The 18,218-nt window shown below is 36.8% G+C and overlaps 1 protein-coding gene across 4 annotated transcripts in view; it reads right to left on the reverse strand.

The window, feature by feature from the left end:
• Positions 1-10,206, reverse strand: part of CCDC50 (coiled-coil domain containing 50) — a 74,470-nt gene extending 64,264 nt beyond the window's left edge. For 3 of the 4 annotated variants that reach the window (XR_012919273.1, XM_012745191.2, XM_076002930.1), the window contains exon 1: positions 9,825-10,206. Coding sequence is in view for 3 of the 4 variants with exons in the window: in XM_012745191.2 (XP_012600645.1) it covers positions 9,825-9,873 (49 nt within the window). In the remaining variant the exon portion in view is untranslated. The remainder of the gene's footprint in view (positions 1-9,824) is intronic. The other variant, XM_012745193.2, reaches the window with a different exon arrangement.
• Positions 10,207-18,218: the final 8,012 nt, after the last annotated feature.

The following is an 18,218-nucleotide window of genomic DNA, read 5'->3' on the forward strand; positions in this document are numbered from 1 at the left end:
AAACTGCATAAGAACTTTCCACCCTTTATCTAAAAAAAAAAGAGCATACACAAAAATTCTGATGGAATCCAATACCATGTAAGAAACTAAGTGGCTTCTTTAGTAACAGCAACAAAATGACACATCACTTTATTGAAAAATATGCACATATTACCACAGTTTTATGTCACTAAAATTAATCCTTAAACAGGTAAGATTATTGCTTCCAAAGGAGACTACTGTGGGTCTAGGCATTGAGCTAATCTCAACAGCAATCAACTTCCTACAGGAATTTGAAAAGTGGAATAACTCATACAAAAAAAGTAAAAATATATATGCATGAATTCACTGGATTAGGGGACTAGGACTAAATTATTTTGACTTTTTACAGTCTATGGGAGACAGGTAATCTTCAGGTTTTAAGAGTCAATGAAAACTTTACGTTTACATAACCAGAAAGAGTTTTGTAACAAGGACCTTACTCACTCACTTATCATATCCAACTTCCTATGGTATTTCAGCAATATCCCCGTTGGTTGGTTACCAGTATATACCTATTCTGGTGAAATTATCTGGGTTTGGCCTACAAATTATCTGGCTACCCTACCTTTAAGCCCTGAAAGTTATCCTAGTTTGAGAAATTTGAGTGCCATTAAAATTAAGTTCCTGGAATTCAGGGGTTAAAAGCATAGTAAAGTGGCATCCATAGCCCCCAAACCATATTTTTCACCTCCAATCTGTCACTTTAACATAGACACATAGCCAAAATGATCTTTCAAAGATCAAGCTATATGGAGCTTTAATGGGAAAACTATAAAAACAACAGACAAGAAGAAATGATTTCTGGATACATTAAAGCACAATTTGAAATAATGAAGTCTGACCATAGAAGCCTGGGAAAACAAAAGAAGCAGACATGTCCACTTAGAATCCAGCTGTCAATGACCAAATAGAAAATCTTTTGTAGGCAAAGCCAGAATGTGATTTGTATAATAAATGCAGACATTGAGAGAAGACAGCCCCTTCCAAAATAGCTGCTGGCCCAGATAGATGTTAGGATAAACTAGAGATGTGCAGATAAGAACAAGCTTTTTAATCAAGCGCCTATTTTCTCTTTCTCTACTTCAAGATTCACATCTAGACAATAAGAAGTTTTTCAGTTATCTGTCAACCCTAACCTTCCAACTTTATACAGAACTTCATAATATGAAAGAAAAAGTTAATATTTTAAAGTATTCAGTGGGAAGGTGCTACTACTCAAAAACTGGTGACTGTAATAATCCTTCAGTCAATAAACAAATTTTCTTGCTGATGGGGAGGTAGTGAAGAGGGAAATATATCCTTATAAGTCATTCACACTTTTAATATACACAGTTAAAAGTCCTAGTAGAGTTAATGGGAACTGACTCAACCTTTAGGATTCATTAGAAAAGGAAAAGCCAAAAAAGTCCAGGGGAGATTCCCCTGATATTTGTCATTAGACAGCTGTATCAGGACTGGAAACAAGCCCTCAAAGATTGGTGGTAAATTAGCTAAGGTACCTCTGATACAAGTTTCCAAGAAGACAAAATCAGTATTTCATTCAGGCAACTCAGTAAGAAGTTCTAAGCTAAAAAACATATGCAAACTTTTGTAAAAAGTTGAATCTGCTGGGTGCTCATGCACTTTATTCCTAAAAGCCCCACAGACCCTTAGTAAGAGCTGGCATATGGCATACTCTCACTTTACATAAGATTTCTACACAGATTTCAAGCTCCTAAAAATCTATAGGGAGAGTAAATTCTTTCTTCTTAAGAAAAAGGATAAAAGTCTATATTTTTAAAAGTCACTACAATAATTAAATATGCTATCATAAGAATTCAATCAATAATAGTCCCCAAGGGTATTATTAAGGCAAAGTTACAATAATTGGTGTTCATACTGATCACTGAAATATTTAAAAAGTTTAAATAAGGAAGTTTTTTGAAAGTTTCTCTGACAATGGCTCCAAAAGGAATTATTTTTTTCTGTATGGTACCAGATAGTAAAAATTTTAAGTTTTATGGGTCATATGGTCTATGTCACAACTACACATCTCTGCCTGTATAACATGAAAGCAGGCATAGATAACATGTAAATGAATGAACATGGCCATGTTCCAATAAAACTTCACTTATAGATGCCGAAATCTGATCTTCATATAATTTTCATGTCACAAAACATTCCTCTTTTTATTTTTGTTGAATAATTAAAAAATGTAAAAACCATACTGCCACTTGTTTTAGTGGCAGTAGTTTGCAGGCCCCCGTAACAAATTTCAATTACTGGGTAGAATTGTTGCTCATTATTTAACATTATCAGATAAATGAGCTATCAAATGAAAAACTTAAGAAATTAGAATAGGGGAGGATCCCTATATTGGGGCGGCCACAGTATTCTCATTCTGTATTTTCCAAATGCCTGCTGCATAAGTCCAAGTGTAGAATCTGTATGTAAAAACTACAGATTCCTGAAACCATCTCTAAGAGATTCAGCTAATATCAAGTAAAATTAGGAATATGCTTATAATAAAGATTCTCACATCATTCTGATATTGAACTCATGCTTAAAAACCACTGACATTTGCTAACTATATATATAATAAGACTTGTATCTATAATATGTAAAGAACTTTCCAAATTCATAAGAAAATAATCTAATTATTTTAAAAACTAGACAAAAGTTTAGAACAGATGCCATCAACAAACAATATAAGAAAGGCAAATTAACATAATAAAAATACTCAAAAGTATCAGTCATCAGGGAAATGCAAATTAAAGCCACAATGAGATACCATTACACACCCATTAAGAAAAAAGGACTTGACAATATAGAGCCAGCAAGGATGCAGAACAACTGGAGCCCCCACACATTACTGGTGGGAATGCAAAATGGTACAGCCAGTTTGAAACACAGTTTGGCAATTTTAACATAAGCTAGTCCTATGACCCATCAATCCCATTCAACAGAAACAAAAATTTGTGTTCACCAAAAAAGTCCATATATGAACATTTAGAGTGACTTTATTTATAACCACCAAAACTAACAACTCAAATATTCTTCAACTAGTGAATGTATAAACAGTATGTGTATGTATAGGCATATAATGAAATACTACTAAGCACTAAAAAGAACGGAATTACTGATTACTGATACATGCACTATATGAGATACATCATGCTAAAAGAAAAAAGCCAGACTCAAAAAGCTACTTATCATATGATCCCATTTATATAACATGCTTGACAAGGCAAAACTATAGAGGCAGAAAACAAATCAGTGGCTGGCAGGGAAAAGAGGCTGAGAAGTTTGGGGGTTATAAACTGTTCTATACCTTGATGTAGTGGTAGTTATAATATAGACATTTTTCAAAACTCAGAACCATATACTAAGAAGAATAAATTTTTACTGTATGTAAATTATACCTCAATGAACTTGACTAAAAAGAAAAATAAAAAAGGAAGAACACATATATAAACAAGACTAGTTATATATTAGCTATGGTTCATTAGAAAGTCTCTGCTGCTTTTACTTCAGTGTATGGTTAGCAACTATCCTATACATACACACTTAATGTATGTGTGTATGTGAGTGTAAGTGCTTTTTAAATGAAATAATGACAAAAGGGAAGTAATTATTATTTATCATGTCCTTTATTAAGTAATAGCTGAGAACTCCTGCACTGGTTTCTAAATTCGAACATCTAGATCATTCTAAATTCCAACATCTAAATAATTCCCAAAGTCTTTCTGAATATAAAAACCAATTATCCTTTGTAGGTCTTAGATAAGATCTAGGGTATCCTAATTTCACATTTTTGAAGCATAGGACACCTTTAAACGGGGCATCAGTTAAAATAAATTCAATGGCACTACCAGTGGCTACCTCTGAAACTGGAAAATACAGCTGTTGTAAGGTTTGTTTGTTTCTCTTCTATGGATCAGAGTGATTCATTTTTTAAATGTGCTGCTATACTTGGAGAACAGATTTCAAGCAGGACTTAAGTTTGGTAAGATCTACAACTGCTTTACGAATGGTAGAATATCATATTGCTTTTTGTCACTGAGGCAAAATTCACTTATCTCAATAACAGCTGTTATGTCCCTGACACGAACCGAGGAAAGACCATGGCCTATGGGCTTCTTTGAGTTTACATCCCTAATATGTTCAATTTTAGAGCAGCAGTCCCCATCCTTTTTGGCACCGGTTAGGGGAAGACAGATATGGGGCAAGGAGGGGCAGGCAGGGGGTGGGCAGAGGCAGCAATGGTTTTAGGATGATTCAAGAGCATTACATTTATTGTGCAGTCAAACCTCTCTGTTAGTGATAATCTGTATTTGCAGCCGCTCCCCAAAGCATTACACTCTGATAAGGAGCATGCAACCTAGATCCCTCACATGCGTAATTTACAGTAGGGATTGCACTCCTATGAGAAGCTAATATTGATCTGACAGGAGGAGGAGCTCAGACAGTGATGTGAGTGATGGGGGAGTGGCTGTCAATACAGATGGAGCTTCTGCTCACTGGCCTGCTGTTGTGCAGCCAGGTTCCTGACAGGCCAGGGACTGGTAGTGTCCCCAGCCCCAGGGGTTGGGGACCCCAGTTTTGGAGTGTTTAAGTCCTTAAATATTAGTCCCTTCAGGCTGAGTATACCAGAGAAGACCTGCATTTTTGTGTGATTTTTCAGATAGAGAAAACACTGAAACTGTGACTTTCTATAGTTTACTGAATAATTCATTTGCAGAATCAAAAATAAAAGCTCCAAAAAATTTAATTAAAAAAATAAAAGGTATGTTAACTCATGATCTATATGAAACAGTACCCCTAAAATAACCTCATACAATTTCTGAAAGTCTTGTCATTAATTATTTTCATTATACTTTTTTAAACATATGACAGTATTAGATGAAACACATCAGGAATGAATCTTATATATCTACAGAACAACTTAAAAGACAGAGAGGAAAAGGAGAGAAGGAAGGGTGAGGAAGGGAGAAGGTAGATAAGGAGAAAGGAGGGAAGACTAAACTGTGTAAATACTCACAGTTCTAAACTTTTCTAATTCTAGACCTTAACTTGCCAATTCCTAGCTACTTAGCCTCAGTGGTTTAGCATAACTCACTTCCTCTTCCTGGCTGTCAGATTTTAAGCTGGAAAATGAGGAGGCTGGCCTAGATCAGTGTTTTTTAATGTTTTCTACTTTGAGATCTCTTTTTAAAATATCAATTAATTCTACCGTTTCCCTCATGGGAGTTGTCCTTTAAATACTTGTTAGTTTAAAAAATTATTTTACAAATAACAGTTATATCATTTGAATAAAAAATTCATTTATTAATTCAAGAAAGTACTGCATGCACACACATAGCAATAACCTAAAAGATTTTTCTTCCTTATACAAGAGGCACTTTGGGTACACATGTGAATTCAGAGGGTTCCTTTCAACAAATCCATGTATTCTACACCACAGTGAAGATCATGGCCATGCACCACAGGGTATTTGTTTTATTGTGGGAACTACCCTCACACAATACATAGCACACTGCATAATTATTATTTTTTAAGTCCATATCTAAGATTTCTTCCAGCTCCCAAATTGAGTTTACTGCTTTACATTTAAGAAAAAAATTAAACCTATTACTCAAATAAAAAGCAAAAAACACAAAATAGATTTTTTAAATGTTTTTACTAAAATTATATTCTTAAGAAAGCAATGATCACTTTTTTCCCCTATGTTTTATATACATATATACACACACACACATATCTATGTTGAATGAATTCTACTTATAAAACATATTTACAAGAAATTTTTTTTAAATTCAAAAGTCTTTATAAATTTCATGTTGGCATTAATGATATGTGACATACATGGCTAAAAGGCATTATCTCTGCCCTTGAGGAGCCTGTACAAAAAGAAATATAAAATAATTATGCTAGAGTTAAGATTCCTAAACAGGGAACATCTAATAATGTATTCATTCATTCAATCATTCATTTATTCACACATTCAAATACTCACTGAATATTTGCTGAGTATATGAAAAACATGAAACCAGATGGGGATGGAGAAACAAGATAAGACACATACCTCCCGGCTCTAGGAAATCCAGCCAAGGTTTCATTAAAAAGCAACAACAACAACAAAAACTGCTGTGGAATTCTGAATAAAAGGGAAAGCAAGTTTGCCTGGAGCCAGAAGACGTTCATTTCACAGATACTGCCAGCACTGTAGATGCCCTCTTTACGGATCTCTGGGACTACTGGGTTAACTAATTGTAACATACATAATTTTGTATCTTTCCCTTGAAGTTCTAGATTTATGCCATTAATTTATCTCATTATGTGATTGGGGTGTCATGAATGTAAAATTAATCAGTGCTTTCTAGGTATGTTTCCTTGTGTAGGCATTTCAAAAAATGTATTAAATATTATCTTTCATTAAAGCAAAAAGATGTGCTCCCAGAAGAGCTGGCTACTGATACTTGAGGAAATAAGTCACTCCTAGGCACATTGATTTCAGATGTTAAGCACACACATGGTCACACACATACACACACACACACACACACATACAGAGTTCACCAACTTTGGAGCTAGTGGAACTTTCCATATGAAAAACAGTAAGAATAAAAAATAAAAAAAAGATCTGGGAAAGTGCTGTAAGGAAAGAGAAAATGAGGTAAACACTGAAAGAAGATAGGAGAGTTAAAATGCAAGTGCTAAGTGGCTAAAAGTGGGGAAAAACTAACAGTTAAAAAATTGCAAAGAAGTTGATAAAAGTAAAAAGGTCTAAAATGGCTTTGATGAACAGTCTCAGACCAAACTTTATGATAATATAAAACCTTGTTTAAATGGCGGAAACAGTATAATTAAGTAATAAGCGGGAAATTCAAATTAGGTGGTGATATGGGAATCTTACTAGAAAAAGCAAAAAGGAAAATGGGGAGTCTTGATTTTTGTTTTAGACAGAAAATTCTATAAAGATGATTAAAATTGACCAAAAATATCTAAGTTTGTCAACTGATTAAAAGTGCTTAGGAAAAGCACTACTTTTAGAAAAATATGTGCTCAACTATGAACTTTAAACTAAGAAGATTTCAGAATATTGTTGGAATATGTCTATTCCTTTGCCTAACATTCCCAAATTGCATGTTACATTTCAGTTATAGATCTAGTGATTTAAAAAAATGGCTAGGAATTATTTCAAATCTTGTTGCATAGGACCTCACATGTTTCAGAAAAAAATACAGCATTATTCCTAAATACTGGCAATAGTATTGTCCATTACAAAATGTAGATGTTCCAAATATGCTTTTAAACAGAAAAAAATGATGTGTAGTGACATTTAGTTGACTTAATTCTTTTCACCTACATAAGAACTCAAACATTTCCCTTTGTCTCCTAGTTTAAGAGAGATTTTCCAAGATATAAATACTGCCGTAGTTGTGTGTGTTTAAAAAGTTCTGTCCAAATGACAAGTATCTTTAACCTCCTTAAAAACTAAGTAAGCAAGCACTAGATTTTAATGTAACAAAGATTTTCAAATATCTCCTTACTAGGATGTCAGCTGCTACCCATGACCTCTGTTGAGATGTTCACAAGAAAGGTCACAGGGCATCCCACCCCCTCCTAAAGAAATGGCAGTGGAAAGGTCAGTACATTCATTGTATTATTCACAATCTCTAATGGAATCTACACCATGATACCAAATTGTTATAAACTATTATATATATAAATCTACCAAAGGTTTAAATTAAAAAGTGGAACAGACATAGAGATTTTTTTTTTAATGGGATTCAAATATCTTGTGTCAGAATACTAAACAAATTGCTACTACTAAATCTTCTCAAATTTAGCTGTAGTGTTTCAGTGTTACAACCATCCCAATGTTTGCGTATATTTTACCCCATCATGACACCAGCTTTAGTCTTAATTAGGGTAACGACTCTGCTAAGGAGTAACTGGGCCATAATTAAGAGTTATATTAAAGAAAGATATACTTTATTAGACTTGAATACTTCTCAGATCAAAAACTTCACCACCAGTAGTAGTAAAACATATCTAGAATATCACTTCCTTTGATGTTCTTGGAACCAGAAAGGTCAGATGCTTACAAAGACAATGATCTTGTCAAAAATTTCTGACCACCTTCAAACTTAATAAATATTTCATGTTAATTTAATGAAGACACATGAAAAAGCCACACTAAATTTCCTTATCAATCTACCAGACTATGTAACACAGATTGCCAAACACCATATTACATAAAACGAAAGCCAATTTGAATGTATTAAAATCTAGAGTTTGGGAATAGAAAAATCTTACATTTGCATATAGAAGGTGTTTGTGGAACTCCTTGAGAAATAATAATACATTAGAATAAATCATTCATGGCTTGGTTAAAAAACAATCAAAAGAACTAAGGGTAACAAATGTATGTAAAGTTTTTTCTAGGTCACTCACATGAATAGGAAACTGGGTAAGATCGCAGCACTATATGATTAATATTCCTCATGTCAGGTTTTGTTTGAACTCCAATTCTCATTCTATTCACCATCTACCCTAAGGAAGCACTACATACAATACTTTTCTCTAGAGACATGCTCAAAACACACACATACATACACATACACACAAACACACACACACACACACACCCTCACATCCAAAAGCAAGAAATAACCAATCTCTAAGACCAGGACTCTCACATCTTATCTCACTACTAAACTGTAGACCCATTAATAATTCTACATAAGATCAGTGACAAATCACTAGTCTCTTAGTGTTTGAAACCTTGGGAAAGACAGCAGCCAAGGAGTCACTAATTTTGGTGGGAATTCTGGGTTGGCACGAACACCCACAAGACCATGTGAGTCAAATTAAACTGGCAATGAAACATGCAGTTCCAAGAAAGCAAAATTCTTATTTTCAATTCCACTTCCCAAGACATGTTAGTCCACAGTATTCAGTTGAAACAATTGACATCCACAACAAAGGCAGCCTTTGCAAGCCATTGGAACTTGGGCTTGCAATAGCACTGTGGAACTTCTGTGCTTCCTAGGACCAAAGAAAAGCCAAAGATAATTAAAGGGTAAGGTGATTCAGCACCCAACACCTCAATAAAAAATGCTAGGTCCTACAGCAGCTAATGAAGAACAGAGAAGGGATGTCAAGGGCTACCTGCTGTTAGCTACACCAGCCCAGTACTAAACAATCGGTATTTTCCTGGATAACATTAAAAAACAAGATCACCAGTCCCATGCTCCCTTCGCTCACTGCTTTTTGTAAGAAAATGCTCATTATAGCCACCTGCCATCCGCCTGTGCAGGTCAATGGCAGAACTAAACTTTTAAACCTTGAGGAAGGTGGGAAAGTCAGCCAGCCAGACGCAGGCCTAGGAAAAGTGGGGAGAGAAGGAGGGAAAGAGTCATGTTTCAAAACAAAGGCTCCACAAGGAACTGAACGTCAAACCGGCCCCACCTCCTAGCCTTCAAGCCAGCCTTGATTTTTAGAACAATAAGTAACATTTACCCAGCTTTTTAGCTTTTCATTAAGGGCTTTGCCATTCATGGGAACATTTGTACAACTACTTGCTGGGGGTGGTGCTATCCTCCCCCTACACACTTACATAGGGAAAAAAAGACTTAGAACGTAAGTGACTCGCCCAAGGTGCCACATAAAAACCTAAATTCAATTCCCTCCACCTCCAGGCCAGGACAGCACAAGGCGGGCGCCGTGCGAGGGCCGCGGGGGCCGAAATGACGCCTGAGAGAAGCCGGGCTGGGGAGACAGGAGGGGGCCTCCCGCCCTAACACCCCGACCCCTACCTTCCTTAACTCCTGGCAGCTTGGACTGGTCGATACTGACTTCAGCCATTTTGGGCCGGGGTCCTGGCTGCCCCTCGCCTTCGCTTCCCGGCCGGCGCCCGCACCGAGCGGGCCCCACAGCGCAGCAGCAGCAGCAGCGCCCGACGCGGCGCGAAGTCCGGCCGGCTGCGCGCGCGGTCCGGGACGAGGAAGTGGGCTGGTCAGGAAAGCGCTGGCGACAAAGGCGGCGGGAGACAGACTCCGGCACACCAGGCTACGGGCCCTGCTGCCCTGCCACAGCCACCTGCTCCGCGACCCCAGCCCAGATCGATACCAAAGATCCGGAGCCCGGAAATAGACCCGAGCCGTCCAGTACGGAGGGAGAGAGGAGACAGAAAGGCTGCCGGGCAGGCCTGGGAGGGGGAGGGGAGCTGCAGGTCTGTAACCGCAATTGCGAGTGGCTGGCGAGCGAGGATCAGCGCCCGCCGCCGCCTCCCTGTTGTCTCCTTTGTGCTCAGTGACGCGCCTGAGGCTGGGGCGCCGCTGTGCCCCCGCCATTGTGCCATGCCTCCCTCCCACGGGAGGGTCTCCTCTTTAGGCGGGGGCTTTGTGTCCTAAAGGCCTCAATAAAAAGGCCACGCAGGTCACCCAAAATATAATCGTCCTGTCAGTGGTGTAGCATTCTGTGCTCTGGCTCTGGGATTTAAATTCATACAGGATGTTTACAGAGTGCCTGCTTCTGTCTCAACTCTTTTAAAAAGCACCTTGGATTACAAAGGCGATAAAATAAGGGCATAAAAAACCTCTAATACAACGCACGGAATTAAGAGCAGCTGATGAAATTCTGAGCCAATTTAGAGAAGAGAGTGTTTACAACCAGCTGGAGGAACTGATTCATTGATCCATCAAAATTGCGTGCATGTCTACAAAGTGTGATGTTAGGTACTGGGAGTGATAAAGATGTGTGTCAGACATATTTCTGTTATAGTATGTCACACATTGGGCTATAATTGTGACATTTCTATCTCCCTGAAATAGACAACCTCTCTTCTTTCATCTGGCAACAGAATTCTCCCTCCCTTTGGGAAACTGCCCCTTGGTCTCCACTCCTTAGGGATGGGCTCCTAAACCTGTGTAGTGATGGACCTTAGCACCACCACCACCAGTATTCTCCCTTCCACCACCCACACAAGTTCATGAAAGTGTGAGTGTGTGATTAAGACAGGTCAAGAATACTTTCTGGGGCTTGTCACCCACAGGGACAGATAAGTATCCTATTTCCTGTGAGGAACGTCTATCTCACTACCAGACAGTGAAGCCAAGCTAAAGACAGAAGCAGAGAAGAGAAAGGGAGATAAAGGGGGAATGTTCTGATGTTACCACAGTAGCAAACCAGGATACCCCCAGAACAGCTGGCATTTTTTCAGTTCCTGGATTCTGGTATCTGTTAGATCCAGAGCCAAAAGAGACAGAGAGAGAAACGAAGCCTCATGTGTAGCAAAATGCTGTTTATTTGGGGCATCTGGGTGCAGATGAGTGGAGGCCAAAGAGCATCCACACTGAGGGAGGGGAAAGCCTTGGGTTTTATAGAGGGTTTCTTAGCGGGGAGTGAGTACCTGGGCCAGAAGAGCCGCTGCAATAAAAATTTTTTTTTCAAACAACCAATTTCTTAGACCCCTGGCTCAGTCCATTCTGTAGAGATAAGGGTGGAGAGTGTGTGGAGAGTAGTTCCCTCCTTATCTGGGTGATAGGAATGCCGGCCTCTGCAGCTGTCTGTTAGATTTTACAACCTCCAGGGAGACCTCTACAGGTATTGCTTCACAAACCTCAGTTTTCCAGTAACTGCATTCTGTCCCATACATACTTTTCAAGTTCCCACCTGGAACAAACCTAGCAGTATCTATCTCAGGCGTCCTCTCTACTTATCCTCAGTTTTACTTAAAAGGTAGTAAAAGTTGATTTCCAGTCACTTGCAAGTAGAAGTCCTGGTATGAGAGACCACATAGAGGAGGTTTTGGTTGAAACTGATATTAAAAAGTAGGCAGACTTTAGGCTAGGAAAAAGAAGACTGTCTAGGCCAGAGGATGGCCAACTATAGCCCACAGGCCAAATCTAGTTTGCTGAATTTGAATCGCTATTGTTTTACATGTTAAAATTATTTCATTTTAAATGGATGGATAAATGGGACATAATATTTTCAATCTTGCCTGTTAAGCCTCAAAGTCTATAATATTTATTATCAGACCCTTTACAGAAAAAGCCTGCCCACCCATGTGCTAGGCAGAGAGGACACTAAGTTAAATATGAGAATAAGAAGGTATGATTAGAAAGGTAAATTTATGGAGAGGTGTTTTTGTTTGTTTGTTTGTTTTGTGAGACAGAGTCTTGCTCTCTCCCCTGGCCTGGCCAGAATGCAATGGCATCATCAGAGCTCACAATAACCTCAGACTCCTGGGCTCAAGTGATCCTCATGCCTGAGCCTCCCAAGAAGCTGGGACTACAGGTGCCTGCCAGGATGCCCAGTTAATTTTTTCCATTTTTAGTAGCAACTGGGTATCTCTCTTGCTCAGGCTAATCTTGAATTCCTGGCCTCAAGTGATCCCTCCCACCCCCACCCTGCCTGGGCTTTCAAGAGTGCTATGATTATAGGCAAGAGCCACCACACCCAACCTATGGGGATTTTAATTGTCCTGCCAAGTAGTGATTTTTTTAAAAAAAAAATGTCCTGTGGTCATAGAGAATATTTATAATAATGGTATTTTTTTGTTTCTCTGTCCAAGTCTATTGTTTTCACTTCTGTACCCAGCTGTGCCCTGGAAGGCTGACATCTATGAATGAATCACTAGGGTCCCCTTGCCTTGTGACTGACTTCCTGTTGTGTTTGACCAAAAGGAAGCAATGGCAGAAGACCAAAAGAAGTGACAAGAAAAATATCAGGGTATTCTTCTTTCCCTTATGCTAAACCAAAATTATGGCCATAGTTGAATCCCTTTATGACTACAGTGCCTATCTAGAGGCCTCTTTTCCATGGCTTCAGCTGTCATGGATCTCTAATAATACCATTTCTTTCCAGTGCCCCTTCAGGGCTACAGTGGCAGTAGCTTCCCATTGTTGGTAGTTTTTTTAAACCAGACAATACTTCTGTAAATTGTCTCTTCACAACATTTTTTTCAGTGAAACCATTTTGACTGTGTTAGGTATTGTTCCAGGTGGGAACCCGTAAAGTATATGTAGTACAGAATATGGTTAATGCAAAACTTAGACTTGTAAAACAATAGCCGCAGGGGTCTAGAGAGTCCCTGGACTTTGCTAATCTGACAGCTACAGCTAGCATTCCTTCCCCCTCCCTCCCTGATAGAGATGAAGGCTATCCTATCCTAGCTCTCCTGATAAGGACCACACCAGAACAGAAGGATGGATGTGACTAGGGCAGGAGCCTCAGGAGTTGGTTATGTGCAAAAGAATTTATTACAAGCAGCTGTTCTGGCCCACTTCCCCCGGAAAAACCCTCTATAAAACTCAAGGTTTTCCCCTTTTCTCTCATGGACTCTTTTCCCCTCCACCCATCTACACCCAGATGCTCAAACCATATTTTGCTACACATGAGGCTTGTAAGTCTGGACCTAACAGACATGGCTTCTGTTTCCTGCATAGACTATGACTAACACAGTAAGATATGGCAAGAGGTCACTCTTTTGTTTCCCTTAAAAATATAGACATTTCTGCCTCAGATAAAAAATGAAAACATACATTTATAGCAATGCCCTATTGTTTAAGGAACAAACTGCCTTCCACAGACAAAGTAGAGAAAAGAAACCAGGATCCCCGTCCTGTTGCTGGAAGAGATGATCTGGAAATGACCCCACACAGTTGAGCTTTCCTTTTCCAACTGAACACCCAGTGTGTATCTGTCCCTACACTAAGCAAACATTAGCAAACTATTTCCATATTCCACATATAATATAAATATATTTATAAATATATATTCCATATATCATATAAATATATAAATTCATAAATATATATCCCATATATATTCAATATGTAAGTATATAAATTTAGAAATATATATTCTATATATTCCATAGATAATATAAATTTAGAAATTTTTAGATATATATTCCATATATAACATAAATATATAAATGTATAAATATATATTCCACATATAAATATATATTTATAAAGATATATATTCCATGTATATAAATTCCATATATATATAAATCATACACTTCATACAAGGGGGCAACTATATAAATGATATCCAGAAATATTTCTGGCCACAAAATAAGAAAATTATGACTTTAACATGATTAACAACAATGCAAATATCTGTCAAATTAGTATTCAATATGTAAACAGAATTTTGTTTCAAAATAAAAATAACATAAACATATTTAAAATAAATGCTGAAAAAAATTATAACTATAGCCTATACTACAAAAAAAACAGAATTTCAAGAGACTTAAGGAAATGATGACAAACGGAATTTTGTATTAAAAAAAAAGAATGAAGATCTAAATATGAAGATATGTTTTCCAAAATGACCTTCCTTTTTCTTTTCTCTTTATTTTCCCAAATGACAACTTAGTGTTTAAAGCAAAAAAGAGAATTATTATAAGGTAATGTGTATTGAGTATGTAGAAGTAAAAATAATTACAATAGCACAAAGTAATGATTAGATAAATGCATATTGTTATGAGATTCAAATGTGAAAGACTCAAAAATCAAGGGGAGGGAACATGACCCAATTCATTTTATGTGTTAAGCATGGCACGGAATATAAAATCCAACAAAGATATAATATGAAAATAGCAATGTAGACTAATATCATCATGAACATAGATTTAAAAATCCTTAACAAAATGTTACCAAATCAAATCTAGAAATATATAAAAGGAATGATATGTAAATACTAAGTGGGATTGCTTCAAGGAATGCAAAGTTACTTTAGCATTCAAAAATCAGTCAATGTAATTCATCATAATCATCATCTCAATAGATACCAAAATACTTTTGACAAAAATGCAACACCAATCCATAATTTGAAACACAAACAAACAAACTCTCAGCAGATCAAGAATAGAAGGAAACTTCCTCAATATCATAAGAGGCATCTATGGAAAATATACAGTTAGCATCATACTTACTGGTCAAATATTGCATGATTTTCTCCTGAGACTGAGAACAAAGGAAGGATATCAACTCTCTCAATTTATATTGAATATTTTACTATGTAATATCATGTGTATTATTTTTTTGTCGTGTCCTTTCCTGGCTTTGGTATCAAGATGATATTCACTTCATAAAATGGATTGGGGATGATTCCCTCCTTGATATTACGGACTAATTTTCTATTATGGATATCAGGGCTTCTTTGTAGGTCTGATAGAATTCAGCTATGAATCCATCTCATCCAGGGCTTTTTCCTGGGGATGAGGAGAGGTTGTTAATGGCTATTTCAATTTCATTATTCATTATTGGTTTGTTTAGGAGTTCTATTTATTTCTGCTTTAGTCATGAGAGATTGTCTGTTTCCACAAACTTGTCCATTTCCTCTATGTTCTCTAGTTTGTCTGCATAAAGATTTATGTAGTTTCCAACAGTACATCAAAAAAAAAACCCAAAAAACAAAAAAACAAACCCACAAAATCCTCCATGACCAAGTGGGTTACATCCCAGGGGTACAAGGATGGTTCGACATACATAAATCAATAAATGTAATTCACCACATAAACAAAAGCAAAAATAAATATAAATATAATATGATCATCTCAACAGATGCAGAAAAAGCATTTAACAAAATCCAGCACCCTTTCATGATAAAAACCCTCAACAAACTAGGTATAGAAGGAGTATTTCTCAGAATTATAAAAGCCATATATGACAAACCCCATCATACTGAATGAGGAAAAGCTGAAGCTATTTAACCTAAGATCTGGAACAACACAACAATACACACTGTAACCACTTCTATTCCACATAGTACTGGAAGTCCTAGCCAGAGCAATCAGGCAAGAGAAAGAAATAACTGGTATCCAAATCAGGAAAGAGGAGGTCAAATTATGGCTCTTTGCTGATGATATAATCTTCTATCTAGAAAAACCCGAAGATTCCACTAAGAGTCACCTGGAATTGTTAAATAAATTCAACAAGTCACATGATACAAAATTAATGTACATAAATAGTAGCATTTCTATATACCAATAAGAATCAAACCAAGAGTCCAATCAAAGACTCAATTCACAATAGCTACAAAGGAAATAAAGTACCTAGAAATATACTTAATGAAGAAAATGAAAGCTTTATACAAAAGAACTGCAAAACTCTGAGGGAAGATATTACAAAAGACACAAACAAATGTAAAAACATAATCATGCTCATAAATAGGTAGAATCAGCATTGATAAAATGTCCATACTACTCAAAGAGAGTTACAAATTCAACACAATACTCATCAAATTACCAATGTCATACTTCATACATCTAGGAAAATAATTCTACATTTTGTTTAGAACCAGAAATAGTCCTAATAGCCAAAGCAATCTTAAGCAAAAAGAACAAATCTGGATGTATCACATTACCAGAATTCAAACTATACTACAAGGCTTTATTAACCAAAACAGCATGGGATTGGTACAAAAATAGAGACATCGACCAATAGAACAGACCAGAGAATCCAGATATGAAACCATCTACCTAAAACCAACTGATCTTTGACAAAGCACACAACAATATAAACTGGGGAAAAGAAGCCCTATTCAATAAATGCTGCTGGGAAAATTGGAGAGCCACATACAGAAGAATGAAACAGGACCCCTACCTCTGACCACTCACGAAAATTAATTCAAGATGGATAAAAGACTTAAATCTGAGACATGAAAACATAAGAATTATAGAGGAAAATATAGCAAAAACTCTTCTAGATATTAACCCAGGCAAAAAATTTTTGACTAAGACCCCAATATTAATCATGGCAACAACAAAAATTACAAAATGGGATTTGATTAAACTAAAAAGCTTCTGCACAGCCAAGGAAAAAATCAACAGAGCAAATAGCCTATAGAATGGGAGAAGATATTCATAAGCTATACATCCAATAAAGGACTAATACACATAATTTATGAGGACTCACACAAATCAACAAGAAAAAAAAACAAACAACCCTATTAAAAAGTGGCCCAAAGACATGAACAGAAGCTTCTCAAAGAAAAAAGAAAAATGGCCAATAAATATATAAAAAAATGTTCAATGTCACTAATCATCAGGGAAATGCATATTCCTATTAAAACCATAATGAGCACTTTACCCTAGTTAGAATGGGTTTTATTAAAAAGTCCCAAACAATAGATGCTGGCATGGAAGCAGAGACAAAGGAATGCTTATTCACTGTTGGTGGGACTGCATGTTAGTACAAACCCTGTGAAAAACCGTATGGAGTTTCCTCAAAGAACTAAAAGTAGACCTACCACTTGTTCCAGCAATCCCACTATTGGGTATTTACCCAAAGGAAAAGACTTTTTGATCAAAAAGACATCTGTACTTGAAAGTTTACTGCAGCACAATTCACAATTGCAAAGATGTGGAATTAACCCAAGTGCTCATCAATTCATGAGTGGATTAATAAAATGTGGTATGTGTATACCAGTACTACTCAGCCATAAAAAAGATAATTAATACCTTTGCAATAATCATGATGGAATTGGAGACCATTGTTCTCAGTGTAGTATATCAAGAAAAGGAAAAAAATCACCACATGTACTCACTGTTAAATTGGAAGTAACCTATGAGCACACATGTGCACAGAGGGAAGTAAAATTCAATGGAAATCAACCAAAGGAAAATAGGAAGAGGAAAAGGACAAAAAACTACCTTATGGGTACAATGAACACTATTTGGGTTATGTCCACAACTATAGCTGGAACTTAAGCATTACAAAAGTGATTCATGTACCCTAAAACATTTGCACCCCTTAATACATTGAAATTTTTAAAAATGTACTTTATCCTATGACCCTGTACTTTCTATAAAAGTGTGGTCAGCAAAGAAAACATCACTTTGCATTTGTATCCTCTTCTTTCTGCCTCATTATCCTTTTCTCTTTACTCCTGCTGCCTTCAGACCTCCCAATAAAGTGTTGGCATATAGTAAGTTTTGCCACAGGTTCTGTTTTCTGATAGTACCAGGAAAAGATATTTGATACAAAGAGTGGCCCTTAAAAGCTAATTCTCAGGATAATATTTTGAGGTTAGACTCCCCCCCATTTTCTGGAAATCATATGGCTCATTCCATTACTATTGTTCAGTGAAGTGAAAACAGTTCTGGCCTGTAATGGAATCACAATTAGTAAAGACTCCATATGTTGTTAAGTAGTATGAGATGTGAGTAGAAGGAAAGTCATTATTAAGTCAAG

The sequence above is a fragment of the Microcebus murinus genome, chromosome 1, assembly GCF_040939455.1.
Source record: "Microcebus murinus isolate Inina chromosome 1, M.murinus_Inina_mat1.0, whole genome shotgun sequence".
NCBI classification, from domain to species: Eukaryota; Metazoa; Chordata; class Mammalia; order Primates; family Cheirogaleidae; genus Microcebus; species Microcebus murinus.